Consider the following 24,680-nt stretch of genomic DNA (forward strand, 5'->3'; position numbering starts at 1 on the left):
TGTGTAAAAAAAGAAATTAAAAAAACGCAAAACGCAGCAAAATCGCGGTACTTGTGTTTTGGATGCCGGTCCATTGAATTCTATTACATGCAAAACGCTGCATTTTGTGGGAAAAAAAAATTCCGACCCTTTCCAAAAACGCAGAGGCACAAAAATGCATTGATGTGAATATGTTCCATAGGAACCCATGTTAAAAAATTTCCCTGCATTTCTGCAAAATTCATCAAAAAACGCATTAGTGTGAATCAAAACCTAACTAGGAAGGAGCATTCCTGGCAAATTCAAACATATACACAGTAAAATGCACAAAAATCGTTGGCTGATTACCACTTTCGCCTACGGTCTTTGTTACCTGTATATAGTTGTAAAAGTCCAACCAATATGAATAATATTTAGTAAACATTGCATTTTATTAGCATTTTTCAAGCATAAACCTTCATAATAATCACAAGCTAGTAAGGCATAGAAAATGCTTATTAAATAATACAACTATTGCATGAACTTCAATTATGGAACCTAATGAGTCTCTACAATTACTCTGTGGGGTGGGGGAGGAAAAAAACAAAACACAGTGATAGTATGTAGTCCGCCATGGTTGAGTTATTTTCTGAAACTAATATTAAACCTTTTTAGCATGTAGGCAGAACTAGAGGTATTTGCTAGGACACTGAAATAACTAGGAGCCTATAAATGTTGTTAACAATGCTGCACTTGGTGCCCAATGTAGATATTTTCAGACAGATGCAGGAGTGATTCCTGGATGCAGAGCAAGACATTCAAGTATGTCCAATGTAACAAAGTCCTTATACATACTGTATATAGTACCTCTGGAACCGTAAAGCCCCCCTATGCTGCCTATGAATATGTCCTGGACTGCTAGGAAAGTTCAAGGAAACTTCAAGCTCCAGATGTCCTAATCAACTTCTACCAAATGGAAATAACGAGTACAAAGTGTTTCCACTGAGTGAGTTTTCTTACCAAGACAATTTTAAGAAACAGAGCTATCCTAGGCACAAGTGAACATTACTAAATATTGCCTGCTCATTTGGTTACCAACAATGGTACCAATCATGATTATTACTTGAAGAAAGAAAAAAAAAGTGATCTTTCTATATCTCCCTTAGTAAACCCTCAAAAGATCTCAGCACTTTTAGCTCAGAGCATGAACACATGGGAAAAAACTTGAAATTGGTAATGTGGCTTGGTGGTTCCAGCTATTTCACTACTGCCCTTGGCACTGATCTATAACAACTGCTTTAAATGTAAATATATCCTAGTTTGTTAGACACGTCTTTATTTTAAATCGGATATTCCATAAAGATCAATTTTTTAATAAAATATCAATTACATATTTATATTAACAAAGGTTAACAAAGTTCAAGTTTTGTTACAAATTCATTAAAGGTAGAACTTCAAAATGTAAGCCATTGGGGGAAAAAAAAAATCATCACAATTTTACTCTCTTCTGGAAAAAACTGATAATTGCATTCATGCACTCGTCTGACAGCCAGCGCTCCTTGAGGCGTTCACACTCTTCAATATTCACAGCATGCAGCTTTTCCTTCTCAGTTGCACGCATTAACTGCTTGGAAAAAACCAAGGACTGTTGGAAAAAGCAAAGAAAAGCCATTTTTGTTAGAACATATATAATAGTATATGTACTGCCTGCCTTTGTTGTAAGACAGGAGGATTTTAGTTTTATACAGTCTTCAATTTATGTCAAATACTGGCAAAAGCAAACATTTCTGAAAAAGCTTTAGGATTCCATAGACAGTGTCTCTGGAAAGCTCCTCATCCAAACTCACTTATAGTTCTCTAACCTGTGCTCCCTCACAGCTCCTTGTTCCTCCATAGTCAGTGAGAATACCTGGCACTTCAGGGTATGGAGGAGCATGGGTCTCACTCCCCAGTGACAGTTCCCTGGTCTATCAGCTGATTGCTAAGCCTGAGCACTGTTACATGGCTAGAGGAGTGACATCACCACTCCTCTGGATTGCCAATCTCCGCACCAGCTGCAGAGGTGGAAGGAAATGCAAGAAAGTTGAGTATAGTGGGGTTGGGGGATGCCCTATTAGGAGTCACCTTGACTTGCATGAGCTGCACATGTTCAACTAAATCTCTATCATGTCTTCCATTGTGTTTTATAACACAATAGCAATTTATGCAAAACAAAGGAGAAATTCTGTCAAAAAAATTACCCGTTGGAAAAGTTTCCACCACATGGGAGTGCCTGAAGACTAAAATGCAGCATCATCTGTTTGGGCCAAGCATTCCAATCCTGGCCACTATGTTGTCTGTGTTGTAGCTCACAAAAAAAGGCAAAAAATGTGATGGCTAGCATATTCCTCAATCTCCTTTCCAGGAGAGTCTCCCAGCATCAAGGGTATGCTGGGTAATTATACAGAACTGAGTGTGTCTGCACAATTCATAAAATTCACCAGAACGTCCTTGTAAGTTGTGAATTTTTCAGTTTGAGGGAGACACTAAAACACACTTAAATCTGTGTTTTATATGTGTTAATGCGCGTTCGCACATTTGGTATTAATGCATTCTATTGGCCAGAAAATTCATTTATTTTGGCCATTAGAATGCATTAAAATGCAAATGAACCTAAACACGCTAGTGGCAATGCGTGTTAATGTGCGCATTTGGCGGTTTTGTGCCAGAACACTCCACTCATGAGTCCGTTGGTGGTGTGTTTCTTTACCCGTCTCTAAACACTCCTACCTCTAAATGTCTGTAAATGCCTGTGTGCAAGGACACAGACTATGATAGGGGGCATTTAGAGGCGGAAAAAAAAAAAAAAAAAAAAGTCAAACGCCTGTAAAAGCTGCATTTTTGATGTCCTATCTGCATGATTCCTTATAATGTTGCAGGAGAGCGGCACACGAAAATTAGAAACCAGATTTAGCTCACAAAGCGATTCTAGATTGTAAGCTCTAACGAGCACGGCCCTCTGATCCCTCCTGTATTGATTTGTATTGTAAGTGTACTGTCTGCCCTCATGTTGTAAAGCGCTGCGCAAGCTGTTGGTGTTATATAAATTCTGTATAATAATAATAATAATAATAATAAACCATAAAGGTAATTTTCAAGCACGTGACTTATCTTAGTTCTCATTTGTCTGATAGCATGAAATGGCAATTTTGGCAAACAATCAGTATAAATTATGGAATTGAACTTCTAGAAAAGAGCAATCTTTGTTCCATATTATTTAACACAGGTCATAATAGTTATTGCTGCTTCCAGATTTGGTGAAACACTTACATTTTTTGGTAGACTACCATAACCTTTCAGCCTTTCCCAAACCTCCCTTTGGAAAGTGCTGTCTGGAAAGACTTCAGTGACAAGTCCAAGCTGAGATGCTTCATGTGCAGTCAAAAGCTTGTTGAAGAGGAGCACTTCGGAAGCCTATTAAAGAAATATTTTATCAGTTTCCTGCAAAATCCCATACCTGCTGTGTATGTATCTGGTCATGAAAAAGTTCTTCAGAGAATATAAAAGAATAGCTATACGTATGTAAAATCATCATTTTAAATTAACCCCCCCCCCCCCCCCCAAAGCCTCAATACTGTTCAAACTGCAAGATCCATAGGACAAGCATTCTGGCCAATTTTTAGCTTCTGTGCATGTGCAGAGAAAATCACATTAATTCCCATGGACAATCTGTCTATTATGCATCCTTACCATAGATTGTCTCTTTATAGAAATAAATGAATTTTTTCTGTGTATGTACAGAAGAAGCAAATGAACAGCCAGGTGAGTCTGCAGTGGCTCCCTATAGACTGCACATTGCACAGAAACATGGTTAAGTTAGTAGAAGACTTTGGGCAGGGGCGAGGTGTACCCTAAAGGATAATCATACAGAAACAGGGGTGAACATAGTTGTCAATTTTGACGAGTGTACAAACACATGGTGCAAATGACAGGGTATACCTCTAGAGTTCACAGAATAAAAAACATAGTCCAAGAAGTTCATCTAATGAATGGCAGCACTGGAAGGCAGCTCCCTAGAGACATGAAGGAATCTTAGCAGCAACTAGAAAAATAAACAAGGGCTCCAATCTGGGTGCAGCTTTAAAAACATGAGAATTTTATTAAACCTCAAAATTGGAAACTCACATTTGTTAAGCAAGAGAGCGCTTTGACAAGAAGCTTTAATAAAGGAGCTGTGTGGTTCCAAAATGTGTAGGCAACACCTTCTCCTGCCCCTTCCTACTCGAGGCACTGACGACATCTCCTCCCGGCGAGGCTCGGCGTTCCACAGTCCCAGGATGGCATGTCGACTACAGTATTCTAGCGGAGCTCTGCAGTTCTGCTCTTAGTTAAAGTGGATGTCCTGGGCTACACCGATCTGTTATAATGTGCAAAGTGCTCTATTCCTTTACAAATGTGAGTTGCCAATTGTGCTGTTTAATAAAATCCCTATGTTTTTAATGCTGCACCCAGAGTGGCGGCCTTGTTTGTTTTTCTTGTCAATTTTCACAAGTGCCTGCCACAACTGCAGCCACTTAAATTAACAACCGCAGCACCAGAAGATGATCAGAGCTACAGGGAGTATCCGAGGGCACAGAAATTAAGATTTCAACTTAACCTAACACAACACTTAATGGTAGGAAATAGTGCAATTATGACAACTACTGCAAAAATAAAAAGACTCTGTATAAATTAAAGCTCAGTTCATATTTATTTAAATAATTAGTCCTCTATTATAAGTAGAAGATAATGAATCCAACCCACCATTGGAACAGAGACAATTGTACACAAAGGGATGTTGGAATAGATTTAACATAAACCAGTCCAGCATCCTCTAACACAGGGGTGGGCAACTGTGCTCCTCCAACTGTTGTGGCACTACATGTCCCAAGAGGCACAAGACGAGGAGGCAGAGGCACAATGGGACTTTTAGCTCTGCAACAGCTGGAGGGCTGTAAATGTCTACCCCTGCTCTAACACTGCATAATGCACAACCTAAAAATGCATATTTACAATAGTGCTTGATAAAAGGTTCTTATACCGGAAACAAATTGTTCTGTCACACAAACAATTTATAACTACAGCAGGAGGATCGGCATTGTAAGGTTTGAATTGAATAGTTATTTATCTGCCAACAATGAACTGCTGTTGAAAAACCCTGGCCATGCTTACCCTCTGTCTCCAAATCTTTAGGTCACTGACCCTAAACAAAAGTACTATATGCAAAAATGCTATTTTAGTGGTCTGAGATGCAGAAACTACGGAAGACATTAGATCAAGGTGGTGCACCCCTATCTTATAGGGTGGGTGTAATTGCAGGAGCCAGCATACCAAAAATATAAAAATAACAAAAAAGCATGAACACACCCAGAGGCTACCTCCTCTAACATTTATTAAATATACTTGAGAGAACAGCATCAAATGTCCCAAATACCTACTTCCCTCCCCACATATACCCACAGAACACCCCCTCTACTTGTAATCCACCCATACATCAAACCTCTAACCCTCTCTCTAAAATCTGTCACGTGGTCCTCCCACAAGGTGCTGGTGCAAAGATACCCTTAGATCTACGTTTACACTTTTTTTAATTATTTTAATATTTCTGGTATCTAGCGATAATCTCCCTTGATTTATGGAACTGTTATAGATTACAGTATGCCTATGTACTTGTCTGCTGCTTTAACTTGGTGGATTGCGATGCACTATATTCTACACTTAACCACTTCAGCCCTGGAAGGATTTACCCCCTTAATGACCAGAGCACTTTTTACAATTTGGCACTGCGTCGCTTTAACTGCTAATTGCGCGGTCATGCAATGCTGTACCCAAACAAAATTTGCGTCCTTTTCTTCCCACAAATAGAGCTTTCTTTTGATGGTATTTGATCACCTCTGCCGTTTTTATTTTTTGCGCTATAAAACGGAAAAATTTAGACAGAACATTTTGAAAAAAAATGATATTTTCTACTTTTTGTTATAAAAAAAATCCAATAAACTCAATTTTAGTCATACATTTAGGCCAAAATGTATTCGGCCACATGTCTTTGGTAAAAAAAAATGTCAATAAGTGTATATTTATTGGTTTGCGCAAAAGTTATAGCGCCTACAAACTAGGGTACATTTTCTGGAATTTACACAGCCTTTAATTTATGACTGCCTATGTCATTTCTTGAGGTGCTAAAATTGAAGGCAGTACAAAACCCCCACAAATTACCCCATTTTGGAAAGTAGACACCCCAAGGAAATTGCTGAGAGGCATGTTGAGCCCATTGAATATTAATTTTTTTTGTCCCAAGTGATTGAATAATGACAAAAAAAAAAAAAAAATTACAAAAAGTTGTCACTAAATGATATATTGCTCACACAAGCCATGGGCATATGTGGAATTGCACCCCAAAATATATTCAGCTGCTTCTCCTGAGTACGGGGATACCACATGTGTGGGACTTTTTGGGAGCCTAGCCGCGTACGGGGACCCGAAAACCAATCACTGCCTTCAGGATTTCTAAGGGCGTAAATTTTTGATTTTACTCCTCACTACCTATCACAGTTTTGAAGGCCATAAAATGCCCAGATGGCATAAAACCCTCCCAAATGACCCCATTTTGGAAAGTAGACACCCCAAGCTATTTTCTTTGAGGCATGTTGAGTCCATGGAATATTTTATATTTTGACACAAAATGCGGGAAAGTGACAATTTTTTTTTTTTGCACAAAGTTGTCACTAAATGATATATTGCTCACACAGGCCATGGGCATATGTGAAACTGCACCCCAAAATACATTTAGCTGCTTCTCCCGAGTATGGGGATACCACATGTGTGGGACTTTTTGGGAGCCAAATGACCCCATTTTGGAAAGTAGACACCCCAAGCTATTTGCTGAGAGGCATGGTGTGTATTTTGCAGCTCTCATTTGTTTTTGAAAAAGAAGAAGGACAAGAAAAATTTTTTTTTTTTTCTTTTTTCAAAACTTTGTGACAAAAAGTGAGGTCTGCAAAATAATCACTATACCTCTCAGCAAATAGCTTGGAATGTCTACTTTCCAAAATAGGGTCATTTGGGGGGTTTTGTGCCACCTGGGCATTCCGTGGCCTCCGAAACTGTGATAGGCAGTGAAGAGTGAAATCAAAAATTTACGCCCTTAGAAAGCCTGAAGGCGGTGCTTGGTTTTCGGGGTCCCGTACGAGGCTAGGCTCCAAAAAAGTCTCACACATGTGGTATCCCCATACTCAGGAGAAGCAACAAAATGTATTTTGGGGTGTAATTTCACATATTCCCATGGCATGTTTGAGCAATATATCATTTAGCGACAACTTTGTGCAAAAAAAAAAAAATTGTCTCTTTCCCGCAACTTGTGTCACAATATAAAATATTCCATGGACTCGACATGCCTCTCAGCAAATAGCTTGGGGTGTCTACTTTCCAAAATGGGGTCATTTGGGGGGGTTTTGAACTGTCCTGGCATTTTATGCACAACATTTAGAAGCTTATGTCACACATCACCCACTCTTCTAACCACTTGAAGACAAAGCCCTTTCTGACACTTTTTGTTTACATGAAAAAATTATTTTTTTTGCAAGAAAATTACTTTGAACCCCCAAACATTATATATTTTTTTTAAGCAAATGCCCTACAGATTGAAATGGTGGGTGTTTCATTTTTTTTTTTTCACACAGTATTTGCGCAGCGATTTTTCAAACGCATTTTTTGGGGAAAAAAAAAAACACACCTTTTTTAAATTTTAATGCACTAAAACACACTATATTGCCCAAATGTTTGATGAAATAAAAAAGATGATCTTAGGCCGAGTACATGGATACCAAACATGACATGCTTTAAAACTGCGCACAAACGTGCAGTGGCAACAAAATAAATAAATTTTTAAAAGCCTTTACAGGTTACCACTTTAGATTTACAGAGGAGGTCTACTGCTAAAATTACTGCCTTCGATCTGACCTTCGCGGTGATACCTCACATGCATGGTGCAATTGCTGTTTACATTTGACGCCAGACCGACGCTTGCGTTTGCCTTAGCACGAGAGCAGGGGGGGACAGGGGTGCTTTTTTTATTTATTTTTTTTTCTTTATTATTTTTTTGCTTTTTTATCTTATTTTTTAACTGTTCCTTTAATTTTTTTTTTTTTTTTTAAATCATTTTTATTGTTATCTCAGGGAATGTAAATATCCCCTATGATAGCAATAGGTAGTGACAGGTACTCTTTTTTGAAAAAATTGGGGTCTATTAGACCTTAGATTTCTCCTCTGCCCTCAAAGCATCTGACCACACCAAGATCGGTGTGATAAAATGCTTCCCCAATTTCCCAATGGCGCGGTTTACATCCGGCGAAATCTAAGTCATAAAATGCTCGTAGCTTCCGGTTTCTTAGGCCATAGAGATGTTTGGAGCCACTCTGGTCTCTGATCAGCTCTATGGTCAGCTGGCTGAATCACCGGCTGCATTCTCAGGTTCCCTGTTGAGACAGGAGAGCCAGAGAAAAACACGGAAGATGGTGGGGGAGGGGGGGCATTCCCTCCCACTGCTTGTAAAAGCAGTCTAGAGGCTAATTAGCCACTAGGATTGCTTTTACATGAAAGCCGACCGCTGGCTGAAAAGAATGATACCAAGATGATACCTAAACCTGCAGGCATCATTCTGGTATAACCACTCAAAGTCGTGAATGGCGTACCTGAAGACAAAAAAAGGGTTAACAATAAAGCACAGTAAACGGTAAAGTATAAAAAATTGCATACCTGAAAAGCAAAACATGATAAAACATAATAACAATAAAACATTGCAGAATAGAATACAGTAAAAAAGAGCAGAACAATAGAGAGAATAGAGAGAGAGAGAGAGAACAATAAAACGACAACTATTTTTTTTTTATTTTATATTTTTGTTTGTGTTTTTTTTTTTTTTTTTTTACACTTTTTTTTATAACTAACTTTTATAACTGTAACCGGTTCCAGGTTCGGGTCTCTCAAAATGCGATGGCATCTTGGGAGACCCTGTGAAAGTGTGCCTAGTCTGTGCAATGCTGTACCCTACGCCAATACTCAACTAGTGTATGGTAGCGTTCAAAACATTCACCAATGCAAAGACCAGGATTGTCAGGACAGGAGGGACAATAATAGCGGGTGTCACGCCTATATCCGTGCTTGCTGCAGACACGACATCTTGTTTGGGGGGGTTCGTTGGGTAGGGGTACTCGGGAGGACATAAAGAAAATGCCTCTCATGCAGCCGACTGCATTTGGTTGGGGATGTGAATGGGGGAAGTACGGGCGCTGCAGAAGTGGTGGGTTCCCAATTAGGATTGGCGAATGCAGCAAGGGCATTATGGGCACGACGGGCCTGTGTTTGTCTTCTTCTTGGTGGCAGCGGGACACTACTTGTGCTTGCCACCTCACCAGCTTGAACTGCACTTATGGGACTCGCCACGTCACCAAGTGTTACTGCAGTGCTGGTTTGACTATGACCAGGGTGTACTAGACCGCTGGTGCTTTCCAGTTCACCAAAACGCTACCAAAAAAACTGTTAGTGATCGCAGGGATCAGGCCTGACTCTGCAAACGCTGCAGTTATGTGTTTAGTGTTTTGTAAGTGACAGTGATCGATCGATACTGCACTTGGCTGGGCTGGGCCGGGCGGAGGGGAAAAACGCAGGTGCTAGCAGGTATCTGGGCTGATCCCGCTAACACTGCGTTTTTGGGAACCCTAAACTTCTGGGGACGCTAGTATAGATCTGATCAGATCAGATATTGATCCGATCAGATACTATACCACTAAGGGAGGTGTACGGTGCGTGCGTGGGTGTTAGCGGTACTGGCGCTAACCTGACGCTGCCTGGGGCTGGTGCTTGCCAGTTCACCAAAATGCTACTAAAAAAACTGTTAGCGATCGCAGGAATCAGGCCTGATTCTGCGAACGCTGCAGTTATGTGTTTAGTGTTTTGTAAGTGACAGTGATCGATCGATACTGCACTTGGCTGGGCTGGGCCGGGCGGAGGGGCAAAACGCAGGTGCTAGCAGGTATCTGGGCTGATCCCGCTAACACTGCGTTTTTGGGAACCCTAAACTGCTGGGGATGCTAGTATAAATCTGATCGGATCAGATATCGATCCGTTCAGATACTATACCACTAAGGGAGGTGTATGGTGCGTGCGTGGGTGTTAGCGGTACTGGTGCTAATCTGACGCTGCCTGGGGCGACGCATATCACCGCCGGGCGATCAGGGGTCTAAACTTTTATTCGGTAATAAACGGTGGGTGCCCTGACACTATAAAAATAAACGAACTAACCAGCGTCACCCGTAACAGTTATACGGTGATCAGTGGTGAAAGGGTTAACTAGGGGGCAATCAAGGGGTTAAAACATTTATTCGATATTATACGGGGGTCCCTGACGCTATAAAACGCTGACGGCGAACCTAAATATTTACCTCCCTAACTAGCGTCACCAGCGACACTAATACAGCAATCAGAAAAATGATCGCTTAGCGACACTGGTGACGGGGGGTGATCAAGGGGTTAAGTCTTTATTAGGGGGGGGTTAGGGGGGTACCCTAGACCTAAAGGGGGCTAACAGTAACTGTCCTACCACAGTAACTGTCACAAACTGACACCATGCAGTAATACAAAAAAAAAAAAAAAAACAGCTTGGTGTCAAGTGTGACGGGGGGGGGGGGGGGGGGGGGGGGAGAGGTGATTGGGAGGTGATCGGGGGGCGATCAGGGGTGTATTGTGTGCCTGGCATGTTCTACTGTGTGTGTGTGTGTTTTACACTCACAGTGATGTCTTCTCTCCTCGGCGCCGGAACGGAAAATACCGAGCTGAGGAGAGTGATGACATCACTTCCTTTGCTGCTGTTTAGCATACAGCAGCATCGGAAGATTCTCATTGGCTGGGAGCGATCACGAGGGGGGGGGCCACAAACTGATGGTCTCCCCCTCACCTCTCATCGCTCCCAGTCACAAGCCGACCGCCTCGGGCACCGGGGGGGGGGTCCTATCGGACCCCCCGCCCGCGGGAGGCAGATCACGTATATATACGTGATTCTGCCTGCCCGTGCCATTCTGCCGACGTATATCGTCGTTAGGCAGTCGGCAAGTGGTTAATAGATTCATTATCATAATGCATATGGACAAAGTTCCAATGCACACTGGAAAAAAAATCATAAGTGTTTTTAGTTCGACCTTAAAATACATTGAAAAGATTTTAGTGCTGCAGTGATCCTTTCTGAAAGTGTGACATTCCTGAGGATGACGTCTAAATACAAACATACTTAAATAACCTAAAAAGATTTTAAAGTAAATTTTATTAAACAGCATTAATAATATTTAACAAGAGGTTTCCCTGGTTCTCTTTGGAGCTTTTAATATACTTCATGTAAAGAACTGTTTATGGGACACAGTGTACAACATAACAAGACTGCAGTGAGGCAATGATTTAAAAGTTTTTGGAAAAAAAATAATCTTAAATTGACAGCACTGATCCAATGCATTGCTAAATGACAGATCAGATGGCTCAAGAGAAACTGAAACATCGTTGCCTCTTCAAACATGTTGGCCTCCAAACTGACTCCTTCCTCCCTAGTCCTCCGTTCCCTGTGTGCTACAGCATTAAAAAAGGCAAAATGGGTGATCCATTTACTGTACATTACAGAATATAAAACAAGTGATGTACGATTTTCACTGGGAACTCTGGGAGCTGCATTGCACTGGCTCAACAGTTACTGTTCAAGTACGAGCACCAAACACATGCTGTACTTATATAGATTTTTTTTTGCTTTCCACCAATCTAGCCAGTTAAAGTGGATGTAAACCCGAAAAAAAAAAAAATTAAGGCTTGCACCTTGTACAGTATAGGATTTCATGTCATCTGTGCCCAGTCTTGCCACAAAGAGTTAATCCAGCTCTGAGCAATCCTCTTATCGTTTTTTTAGTGAAATAAAAACTGACACAAAGAATTAGATGTCAGTTTTTCCCCCTTGCTGACAGTGACAGGTGTCAGCAAGGGGGAGTGACAGGTGATTTACATATCTCATGCACAAGTGTGAGAGACGCATTCTGTGTACATCAAATCCCCCTCCTTTGTTCTCCAGCCCTCCCAGAAATGGCTGCTCCACATCTCAGCATGACTGATGTGGTGACTTTCCTGGGTTTTGATTGGATTTTAGTGATCATGGGGCATAACCCACAAGACCAGAAGTTCAGTGCAAGAAATATCGATGCCTGGCCAAGGGGAGTGTAGAGGTGGGTGGGGGAGTCTACTGACACCACAACTCCACCCACCGAGCTCCAGACAACAGACCTGCCCACAGAGGGGAGACATTTGACAGGTAAGGATACATGCAGGAGGCATGTATATCCTTATAGATAACCCCTATGGCAGTAGTTTAGAATGGATGAGAGTGGGTTTACATCCACTTTAAGCATTTTCTTATTATATGAGCCTATTCATTTGGAAAGACCCTTGTATTTACTTTCACAGAGATTATACATATATATTTGCTTCTTTGACTGGTATTAAAATATTGATTTCCATTTAAAAAATGGAAACCCCCCTTTTTCAGTTTGACCATTTTATAATTTAAAAGCAATTGGTGTTGTTACGATTACAATATCTAGCTAAAGAGAGCAGGAGGAAGGATTTACTTAGGGATAACAAGGGTTTTTTTAGATAGATGTTCAACAGCAAAGATTTAATAAAAGAAAATCAACCTTTTCCCCCCCCCCTTTACTTTCAGATTTGGGGACTTTTGTGTAAAAGATTGTTACAGTTAACTATGCTCTCAATCTCGAGTTAACTACAGGACCACACAAGCTGGGACCTCAGCAGTCGTATTGACAAGGTCTTGGAATTTATACCTGTATACATTTGTGTTTGGAGGAGGTATTCCAGGATGTGGGACATTTCAAAAAGCAAGAGAATGTCACCAGCACACCAAAGATCTCTAAAACGTTGTCCCAAGTTTTATTCAGCGATCACATTATTCCAGCAGATTGCAACATTTCAGAGCCACACAGGACCATCAGGCTTGTGGTCTGCGGTAACGATGTGATCGCTGAATAAAGCTTTGGACCCGTACTGGAGATCCTTGGTATGCTGGTCTGCTCTGCCTTGACAAGGTTCCAGCCTGTGGTGGCTAAAGTGATTGTAAATTCTTGTTTTAAAAAACAAAACAAAACAAAAAAAAACACAACAAACATGTTATACTTACCTCCTCTGCAGTTGGTTTTGCACAGAGCAACCTGGATCCTCCATTTCTCGGGTCCCTCTTGGCTGCTCCTGGCCTCTCCCTCCTGTCAAGTGCCCCCACAGCAAGCGGCTTGCTTTCAGGGCACCCGAGCCGAGTCACAGCTCCCTGTGTCCATTCAGACAAGGAGCCTTGACCTGGCCCTGCCCCCTCTCTCCCGATTGGTTAACTGACTTTTATTGACAGCCGCGGGAGCCAGTGGCGCCGCCGCTGTGTCTCAGCAAATCAGGATGAGAGTCCTGGACAGCTAAGACACTCATGGACATCACCGGAGAGAGATGGGGCTCGGGTAAGTAATTAGGGTTTGCTGAGGAGGCTGCTACACACAGAAGGTTTTTTATCCTAATGCATAGAATGCATTAGGATAAAAAAACCTTCTGCCTTTACAACTCCTTTAAGAGCTCACTTATATGCACAGCCATTTCTACAGGAACGCATGCGTTGGGAATAGTGTGTTGGGAGCTTTGGACATTTCACAAACACGCATGGTAAAGGAGGGTATGCGATATTCTAAACCAGTGGTCTCCCAACTGCCGCCCTTTGCTTGCCTTTTCTGTCCCTTGGGGCACTATTCTTCCCACTGATATGAGACACTATTTAGTCAACTGACAGCAACAATGGGGCACCATTTCTCCCACTGACATCAACAATGGGGCACCATTTCTCCTAACGATGGGGCACTATTCTGTATTCTTATCCCCAATACCAAATGTGGCGATGCTTACTCCCCCTGATGCCAGGAAAATTTCCACTCCTGCTGGCCACAGTTCGGCCCCCCTGAAGGACAATAAACTGGCTCTTTGTTAAGAAAGTTTGAAGACCCCCATTTTAAATAGTAGTTTTATTCAGGAAGATAATCCCACTTCAAGGTTACCTTGCTTAGACCCATAATTCGAGGGAATGTGTATGAGGAACAACCCTCTGGACTTTGTCCTAACTGGCTGAAAGGAGTGTGGAAGGTAGCCTGCAAAAAGGAAGAATGCAAGAATGGTTGTTAGCATGACATAGCATTTTAGCAATCACCATCACTTTGAACAAACATGCTCTCAATCTTAAGCTGGCCATACACTGTGTTTCAGGCAGTTTCTGATGAATGGCCAAAATTCAAGCAGTGGATGGCCCCGTCGCCACGCCACTGCTTGAGATCCTTCAATTCAAAATCAAAGAAGCTGAGCCGACAATTCTCAGCAGAACAGTGATTGCACCCAATAAGCTGGAGTCACTGTTTTGTAGCCCCCACTGTATTCTGACAATAGCCTCAGCAGAGGATATGTCTACCTGCACTGTTAGCATCGATAGGAGAATCTGTTAGTGTATAGCCAGGTTTAGCACACAGAGCTAAACACAGTGAAAAATGACCATACACATCATAATAGGCAAAAATAACACAAATGTCTTCTAAACAAACACAGTTAAATACTTACCCTATCTGTGGCATAGACCACATCAAACAGCCCTAATATGGTGACTGAGATGCCAACTGCAGGTCCATTAACAACAGCAATAAGAGGCTTTGGAAAATCAATGAATTTACCAACAAATGCTCTGAAAATGGAAAAAATAAAAATAAAAAATGTATTGCTTGATTAAATAACTACATCTTGAATTATTTTTTTTAAATAAACAAGGTAGAAATTGCATAAGCATACATATTAAAAAATACATGTTGGAACAGAACTAGATATACCTATGGCATCTAGAGTCTTTGCTTACCCCATTACAGCTTGCCTGTAATAAGGGTCTGTGCTACACTTCAGAGAGTTCATAGAAAAAGCCATTTTGCTCAATGGCTCTTTCATGAGGCCAAGGCAATGCAAAAATGGTTCTTAAACTGTCCTTGTTTCAATGCACATTGCCGGGCCAAGAAAATGTCCATAATAGCAATCTACCGTAGTTATGGAAAGTAGGTACTTTAATGGGACAATACATTACAAACAGAACTGTGTAGGTTACCGATAGGAAAAAAAAATTTAAAAAAAATCGAATCAGCTTTTTGATACTAGCATACCATATAAGTTTATGATACATAAATAAAAAGTGATGTAATCATATTTTTGTAAGGCTGAACTTCAAGTTTTTTATCAGTTGCAGAGGTTTCCCTCCTGTATTGAAATTTCTTACTTTGATTTCACCGCACACTTAGCTTCTCACAGTGTGCATCAGAAGCTGCAACAATTCAGATAAAGCCTGCCCCATTCCCTGGCTTAAGGACCTCCAATATCATATAACGATTTCCTCCCCAGCCTGTCACTGGCCCACCTCATTTACTGGATTTTACTCATGGAGGCTCACCATCACATGTCGGTTTTGTCTAGTGTGATCCGCATGCAAATACATCCTTCCTAGGAACGCCTACTCCTCCAGGCTGATTCCTGCCCATGAGGACATTTTGATGCTGGAGGTCCCTGAATGAGAGTTTTGTCTTTTCAAGAAGCACCCTGCTGGCCCCTTTCACCAGCCAAGATCTGCCCACATTTCATAGAGAAACATAGACCCAATGATAAGATCACTGGGTGTAAAAGAAGATCTGAAATGGAAAGGTTTTATTCACACAACATTTTGTTGTTCATCCTTGGAAAATTAGAAGTAGATTCAATTTTTGCTTTCAACAAACAATCATTTTAAAAATAAATCTAAAAGGTGCAAATTTAATAAAGAAATCAGGGTCTAAGCAGTTCATTTTAGGAGTCAGCAGGCAAGGTTAAAGAGCCAGAGAGCAGGGGATAAAAGCGCAAGAAAGTTGGGTGCAACATTCAGTTTTTCAACAGTATACTGGCTAAATGGCTCCTGAGCTACATCTAACTAAGCAATTATTTTAGTTCTTTTATGCTCTAATCTATTCATATAAACATATAAAAGATACTTATTGTTTACACACTCCAAAATTACTGCAGCGTCACTCGCCATCTGTTCTTTGCCTTCTGGTGGAATATTTGTGAAATTATTCAAGTCATTTCCGCTGCAATAATAATCTCCATGTCCTAAAAGAAAAATTATAAACATTATGATAAAAGAGACCGAAACAAAAGATTATTATGTATTGTCTGTTTGAAGACGTTAGCCTTAAGAAAGGTGGGCATTTAGGACTTGATCTCTTCAATCTTCCTGTGTTTAAATGAACCCTATCTTCTGTACTGGCTTAGCATTGTTTACTATGTACAGGGCCGTAGGTAATTTTTTGCTCGGGGGGGGTTCAGCAGCAGGTACCTAAGTAAAGTATTTTTAAATAAAACAAATTGCTCCAAATTCATAAAGACTGGAAAAAAGAAAAGCTATGTGTTGCTCATAGTAAGCAATCACATCCTTAATTCTATTTTCTCAGATCCTCTTGAAAAATCAAACCCGATTTCAGTTTTTATGAACATTGCCCAGCGAGGCTGGCAATTCTCCAGTCTAAAACCTGGTACTGGCTGAACAAAAAATGAAAAAAAAACCTGACGGATCAATGTGCTAAACACACTCTGTGTTACTACAGGATCTCCTCGCTGTGCTATTGTGTTCTGACAGGGTACAGAAGACAGCGGTCAGTGCTCTCTGCCATTGGACTGCCAATCACAGGGTGTTGCACTGCAATAGCCAATCTTACTGGGCAGGCGCAAAGGGCACCATCTTGTGGAAGGAAGCACACTCACTGATTTTTTGTTAACCCAGGATACTAGACAAGAGAAGTGGTACTGTGCAGAGTCCATACATACAGAATGTACCTATAAACTTTTGAGCTTGGGAATGAGGGGCATGACAGGGAAGCAGTGTCCTGCGGCGCATGTAGTGCGCCATCGCAAAAAAAGTGGGTGTGGCTAAAGATGATAGTGGGAGGGTCTTAAGGGACACTGTTAAACAAAACCTGGGCTTCCTTGTACCTATAAAATATGCTGAGGCTGAGTCTTCTATAATGGCTAGCCTGAGTGAGGAGGACACAAGGGAAAGAGGGACACACATAGTGACCTGGACTGGATGGGTCAACGGACAGCAGCACTTCAGAACATCATCCCCATTCATGTCCACGTGGCAGGCTGGCAGCCAACAGCATCCTTGAGGGTCCTGCTCCTCGCCCAAGTGGAACTCATAGGTGAGAAGCAGCACTGCAAGGGGGCGGAACCAACGGAAATAGAGAGGACGGGTGGGCGGGTAGGTGGCGGTCGCTCCCACTCTGCTTAGTGCTTCCTCCTGTCCTGGTGGCTGCGGCTGGACAAGTCAAGAAGACATGCTCTCATATAAAGCAGCCTGGAGGTACTGAGGTGTGGAGGAGCAGCAGCGAGAGCCAAGACCCTCTTTACAATAAAATGGACCCTGGACAAACATTTTCAAAATCAGTTTACTGTGACAGGTCAGGCAGCGATTGTGATTGGTTGCCAGAAGTTACAGAACACGTTACGGCTCACCGATTATTTGCTAGAGGTTACTGCACATAATTTCTGCTTGCTGATTGGTTGCTAGCGGTTACTGCACACTGATTGGCTGCTAGAAGTTACTGCACATTACTCCTCACTGATTGGTAGTGATAGATTACTGCTTATCATTACCGCTCACTGATTTGTTGCTAGAGATTACAGCAGTGTAACAAAATACCAGCTCTCCTGGGATACAGTTGAAAAACAAATTCTGTTGAGCATGCCACAGAGTAGTGGGCATGACCAGATTGGGTATAGGAATGGCCTAAGCCCCCCCCATTCACATTGGAGCAATTTGTGCGATTTGACAAGTCACACCCTATTGCTGGCAATGGCCATGTTCAAATGCCGCACTGATTTGAAAAAGTAGTTCCTGCACTACTTATGGTGATTTCAGGTGCGACTTGCATAGACATCTGTGCATGAAGCCGCACAGATGTCTTCCAAGTCACACCTGAAGTCGCACTCACATGCAGCTTTGATTTCAAAGCCGCAGTCAATGTGAACGGAGACTCAAAGGGGATGATCAAGCAGAACCACCCCTTGACCACCTACCTCTGAATGAACATAGCAGCTGCATCGTTGACTACACATTGGCATGACATCAATGCTTAGCTTCACACTGCAGCCATTAAACTTGCCTATTGATGTCACAGTAGCCGCAGCCACAAGCCAAATGCACAGATAATCAGAGACTGCAGATGCGACTACAGGAAATGACCAATGACTGCAGATGCGACTACAGGAAACGACCAGAGACTGCGAGACTACAGGAAACGACCAGAGACTGCGAGACTACAGGAAACGACCAGAGACTGCGAGACTACAGGAAACGACCAGAGACTGCGAGACTACAGGAAACGACCAGAGACTGCGAGACTACAGGAAACGACCAGAGACTGCGAGACTACAGGAAACGACCAGAGACTGCGAGACTACAGGAAACGACCAGAGACTGCGAGACTACAGGAAACGACCAGAGACTGCGAGACTACAGGAAACGACCAGAGACTGCGAGACTACAGGAAACGACCAGAGACTGCGAGACTACAGGAAACGACCAGAGACTGCGACTACAGGAAATGATCAGAGACTGCGAGACTACAGGAAACGACCAGAGACTGCGAGACTACAGGAAACGATCAGAGACTGCAGCTGCGACTACAGGAAATGACCAGAGACTGCGACTACAGGAAATGACCAGAGACTGCGACTACAGGGAATGACCAGAGACTGCGACTACAGGAAATGACCAGAGACTGCGACTACAGGAAATGACCAGAGACTGCGACTACAGGAAATGATCAGAGACTGCGACTACAGGAAATGATCAGAGACTGCGACTACAGGAAATGATCAGAGACTGCGGATGCGACTACAGGAAATGACCAGAGACTGCGACTACAGGAAATGACCAGAGACTGCGACTACAGGAAATGACCAGAGACTGCGACTACAGGAAATGACCAGAGACTGCGACTACAGGAAATGACCAGAGACTGCAACTACAGGAAATGACCAGAGACTGCAACTACAGGAAATGACCAGAGACTGCAACTACAGGAAATGACCAGAGACTGCAACTACAGGAAATGACCAGAGACTGCAACTACAGGAAATGACCAGAGACTGCAACTACAGGAAATGACCAGAGACTGCAGAGGCGACTACAGGGAATGACCAGAGACTGCGGAGGCGACTACAGGGAATGACCAGAGACTGCGGAGGCGGCATACTACAGGAGATTATTAGGTAGCCATTTTTAAAATTCTAACTTTCAGCAATGCACAGCTATACAGGGGGGTAAACGACACTGTCAGGGAGGGTTTAGCATAGCAGTGAGTCTACTGTCTACAGGCAATGTGTATTGATAGAAAGACCTACCTGGCCAGCGGGCTCACCTCCCGCTCTCAGGAGGTCTGGGAGTGCGGCTTTCCACAGTAGGGGGCGGAGCTCTCAGATGTACAGGGGAGGCACTCTCAGCGCTCCCTCTCTGCTCTGAGCCTATACAGGCTACATGGGGCGGGGCAGGGCAGGGTCAGAGCGTCAATGGAGCTGCCGGCCCCGCCCCTCCCCTCCCTGACTGAGCCTCCCTCAGCCCAACAGCCCGGGCTGGCACATCCCAGTGGTCAGACGTTGTAACAGCAGACTCAGGAAACGACCAGAGACTGCGAGACTACAGGAAACGACCAGAGACTGCGAGACTACAGGAAACGACCAGAGACTGCGAGACTACAGGAAACGACCAGAGACTGCGAGACTACAGGAAACGACCAGAGACTGCGAGACTACAGGAAACGACCAGAGACTGCGAGACTACAGGAAACGACCAGAGACTGCGAGACTACAGGAAACGACCAGAGACTGCGAGACTACAGGAAACGACCAGAGACTGCGAGACTACAGGAAACGACCAGAGACTGCGACTACAGGAAATGATCAGAGACTGCGAGACTACAGGAAACGATCAGAGACTGCAGCTGCGACTACAGGAAATGACCAGAGACTGCGACTACAGGAAATGACCAGAGACTGCGACTACAGGAAATGACCAGAGACTGCGACTACAGGAAATGACCAGAGACTGCGACTACAGGAAATGACCAGAGACTGCAACTACAGGAAATGACCAGAGACTGCAACTACAGGAAATGACCAGAGACTGCAACTACAGGAAATGACCAGAGACTGCAACTACAGGAAATGACCAGAGACTGCAGAGGCGACTACAGGGAATGACCAGAGACTGCGGAGGCGACTACAGGGAATGACCAGAGACTGCGGAGGCGGCATACTACAGGAGATTATTAGGTAGCCATTTTTAAAATTCTAACTTTCAGCAATGCACAGCTATACAGGGGGGTAAACGACACTGTCAGGGAGGGTTTAGCATAGCAGTGAGTCTACTGTCTACAGGCAATGTGTATTGATAGAAAGACCTACCTGGCCAGCGGGCTCACCTCCCGCTCTCAGGAGGTCTGGGAGTGGGGCTTTCCACAGTAGGGGGCGGGGCTCTCAGATGTACAGGGGAGGCACTCTCAGCGCTCCCTCTCTGCTCTGAGCCTATACAGGCTACATGGGGCAGGGCAGGGTCAGAGCGTCAATGGAGCTGCCGGCCCCGCCCCTCCCCTCCCTGACTGAGCCTCCCTCAGCCCAACAGCCCGGGCTGGCACATCCCAGTGGTCAGACGTTGTAACAGCAGACTCAAGCAGCACACAACCGCGTGTGCGAGTCAGTGCCTGCCGAGTGCGGCCATGTAGTTGAAGCACACACACACACACACACATAAAACATTACTACTTCTGCACTGATGCTGGGGGGGGGGGTTTCAACCCCCACCCCACCCCCCACCCTTATCTACGTCTCTGACTATGTAGCTACAGAAGTATACACTGCCCCTGTGAATGAAGCCTAAGAGCTGCAACTGCATCACAGAAGCCCCTTCTGCAATATATTCTTCTATTCAGCATGATGCAGGAAGGGTGTATTTTTATGTGTATATGATTTGTAATATACAACTGTGCACATAATATTTTGGAGGTTAATATATTTGTAATGTATTTTGGAAACTCACAATTGTCTAGTTTTTTTTTTTAAGTTTCATAAATGCACTGTATTGTTTCGGTGTGCCATTTGTTATATGTGTAGGCAGCGAAAAGGTGTGCATTTCTGCTTTGCGGTACAAAAGTAGACATTAATAATGCTACAAAGATCTAGTTAATAAAAGTCTACTATAATTATTAAACAATTGCAGACACAAATTACTTCTTTAGAATTTTATGCATTTTCAAGGGTAATGGGATTATTATGCTAGGCTTGATTTATAATTAGTGACAACAAGGTTTAACAACAAAATTGCAGCTGCTCCTGGGACCATAAAGTTAGAGAATAGATGCATAACTAGGGCTTTATAGGCATCTATGTATGCCCATTAGGGATGAGCCGAACACCCCCCGGTTCGGTTCGCACCAATACTTGCGAACGGACCGAAAATTCGCACGAACTCGAACGTTCGAAATCAAAAGTGCTAATTTTAAAGGCTAATTTGCATGGTATTGTCCTAAAAAGGGTTTGGGGACCCGGGTCCTGCCCCAGGGGACACGTATCAATGCAAAAAAAAAGTTTTAAAAATAGCCGCTTTTTCGGGAGCAGTGATTAATGATGCTTAAAGTAAAAAAAGAAAAAAAAAAAAAGTGAAATATTCCTTTAAATATCGTACCTGGGGGGTGTCTATAATAATATGCCTGTAAAGTGGCGCGTACATTTTTAAAGGAATAAAAGTAATTTAAAACTGCTTGCGGCTTTAATGTAATGTGGGGTCCTGGCAAAATGGATGAAATGGATGAAAATCAGTGAAAATCAGTGAGACAAACGACATGGGTACCCCCCCCCCCCCAGTCCATTACAAGGCCCTTTGGGTCTTGTATGGATATTAAGGGGAACCCCGCACCCAAATTAAAAAAAGGAAAGGCGTGGGGCCACCAGGCCCTATATACTTTGAACAGCAGTATACAGGCAGTGCAAACAAGACAGGGACTGTAGGTTTGTTGTTAAGTAGAATCGGTTTGTAATTTTGAACTGGTACATTTTTAACGTGTTTAGCTCTAAAAGAAAATCTATTTTAAGCTTTTTGGAAAACATAGGGAAGGGTTATCACATTTGTTTTGCTGTCTGTGCTCCTCTTCAGAAGATTTCACCTCACTTTCTGTTCCAATGACAAATGTTTTTAGAAAATTTGGGGTTTTTAGTGAAACAAGGATTGGCGATAAAGCATCAGTGGAAAGGAGAAACGTTTTTCCCATATTAACTCTTACAAGAGAGAATTTCCCTTCCTAGGGGTAGATTTCATCTCACTTCCTGTTGTCTCCTTCCGTTTGCAAGTAGGAGTCGTTTGTAAGTTGGATATTTAAAAGTAGGGGCCTGCCCTATATACTCTGCAGAAATTTGGGCCTTAGGTGTTGGTGTTGCCACAACACTGTAAGCCCTCACAGGGCCCTGCTGTGAAATATTAGATCAAGAATTGTAATTACATGCCCCTGTTGAACAGGGGAAGAAAAATTGGGCCTTTGGTGGTGGTGGTGCCACAACACTGTAAGTCCTCACAGTTACTCTTGGTGGGCGCTAGAATGGGCCCTGCTGTGAAATATTAGGTTAAGAATTGTAATTACATGTCCCTGTTGAACAGGGGCAGAAAAATTGGGCCTTAGGCACTGGTGCCACAACACTGCAACCCCTCACAGATACTCTAGTTGGAGCGCAGGAACGAGCCCTGCTGCAAAGTATTGCATCAAAAATTGGCACGCCCTGTTAAACAGGGGCTGAAAAATTGGGCCTTAGCCACTGGTGGCGGCGCCCAGAACCAAAAATGTTCTTACAAGCTATAAGCATGATCATTGAGGAGGAAGAGGATAATCAACCAGCATAACAGGATAGTCACTCAGCATCAGCATAGGCAGTCTTGAAGGGATCTGACATTTCAAAAAAATGTATTCTGTAGCATCAGGTGCTTGGTAGCTGGTGGTGATCCAAGACTGATTCATTTTTATGAAGGTCAGTCGATCGACTGAGTCGGTGGACAGACGCACTCTGTGATCGGTTACAAAGCCTCCAGCAACACTGAAAGTGCATTCCGAAAGAAGGCTGGATGCAGGACAGGCCAGTAGCTCAATTGCATACTGTGCAAGCTCTGGCCAGTGATCCATCCTCAAGACCCAGTAACCCAGAGGATTTTCGGTGGGAAAGGTGTCCAAGTCAGATCTTGCCCCTAGGTATTCCTGCACCACGTAAAACAGACGCTGGCGATGGTTGCTGGAACCGACCATACCTTGGGGCTGCGGACTAAAAAATTGTCTGAACGCATCGGTCAGACTGCCACCTTCTCCACCGCTCCTTCTTTGACTGACCGAAGCCTCAGCAACACGTTGTCCAGGAACAGGAGTTTGTAACCTCCCAGCCTCTGGGAACGCATTGCACAGACCTTTCTGCAAGGCCTCCCGAAGATGTTTCATCCTCTGCTCCCTCTGCGATGGCAAGATAAGGTCTGCAACCTTACCCTTGTAACGTGGATCAAGGAGGGTTGCCAGCCAGTATTGATCCCTCTCCGATACCACGAATACGAGGATCCTTCCGCAGGTTTTTGAAAATAAAATAACAATAATGTTGCGCTACTCATACAATTGAAAATGACATTTGCAGCAGCCAGCATCTACAATGTAGTGACAAAGCAAAGAATGAATAAATAATAAAATGCAGCGCTCAGTGTGAATAATCAGTGCACATGTGTGTGACTAGCAACCAACTATAAAGTGATGAAAATTGATATATAAAACAACTGGTTAGTCCATAATCATGTGAATGCCCCCCTCAGTGAGTATCATGTAAATATCCAACACCGTGGGATGGTGGGTGTATAAATGGGCGGGAGGTTAATCTGCTGTAAACCACAGGGATGATGTCTCAGACTCCATAGGTGCCATGTGAATCTCAGAGATGATGTTCCGATGATCACTATCCACAGCAGAGTAAAGGAAATAAATACTCTTACCGGAATGGATGGACACGTTAGCCGTACGGCTAGGTGTCATGCAGGCTTATGGATCAGCGATCCCAAAGGAGACTTGGCGTGTGTGTCAGGTTCTCCAAGTTCCTCTGTGCAGATCGGAAGGGAGATGAGTGGTCTGGAACTCAATCCGGGGGTCTCACCCACAACAATATGGAGGGAGATGCAGCTTTAAGTTAGCCAGCAAGGGGACATGTAAAAGGGAGTAAAAGAATCCACATGGTGCTTGAATCCATATAAAAAGGTTTATTCCAAACCAAACATGAATGGCAATCCAGATAAAAAGTGATCACATATGAAAAATGTACACAGCAAAGAATATGTACACAGCGAAGGATAAAAAATATATATATTGCGTGGTACCAGAAAAAATAGCTAGTAGCAACCCGACATGTTTCGTACCGAGAGTCCTTCTACTGGGGCATATTAGCTATCATCCGGTATCACGCAAGATTTATACACATGTAACAAATTAGAAAAAAGCATCAGCTGTGAGGAT

General features: G+C 43.1%; 1 protein-coding gene across 4 annotated transcripts in view; it reads right to left on the bottom strand.

Moving 5' to 3' along the window:
* Positions 1-391: 391 nt before the first annotated feature.
* Positions 392-24,680, bottom strand: part of ECI2 (enoyl-CoA delta isomerase 2) — a 116,704-nt gene continuing 92,415 nt past the window's right edge. For all 4 annotated transcript variants that reach the window (XM_073630988.1, XM_073630991.1, XM_073630990.1 and 1 more), the window contains 5 exons: positions 16,110-16,212; positions 14,656-14,776; positions 14,106-14,195; positions 3,268-3,411; positions 392-1,603 (listed from right to left, as the gene is read on the bottom strand). In XM_073630988.1, the coding sequence (XP_073487089.1) occupies positions 1,448-1,603; positions 3,268-3,411; positions 14,106-14,195; positions 14,656-14,776; positions 16,110-16,212 (614 nt within the window). In that variant the 3' untranslated portion in view covers positions 392-1,447. The remainder of the gene's footprint in view (positions 1,604-3,267; positions 3,412-14,105; positions 14,196-14,655; positions 14,777-16,109; positions 16,213-24,680) is intronic.

This window comes from Aquarana catesbeiana, linkage group LG05 (assembly GCF_042186555.1).
Source record: "Aquarana catesbeiana isolate 2022-GZ linkage group LG05, ASM4218655v1, whole genome shotgun sequence".
Lineage (NCBI taxonomy): Eukaryota > Metazoa > Chordata > Amphibia > Anura > Ranidae > Aquarana > Aquarana catesbeiana.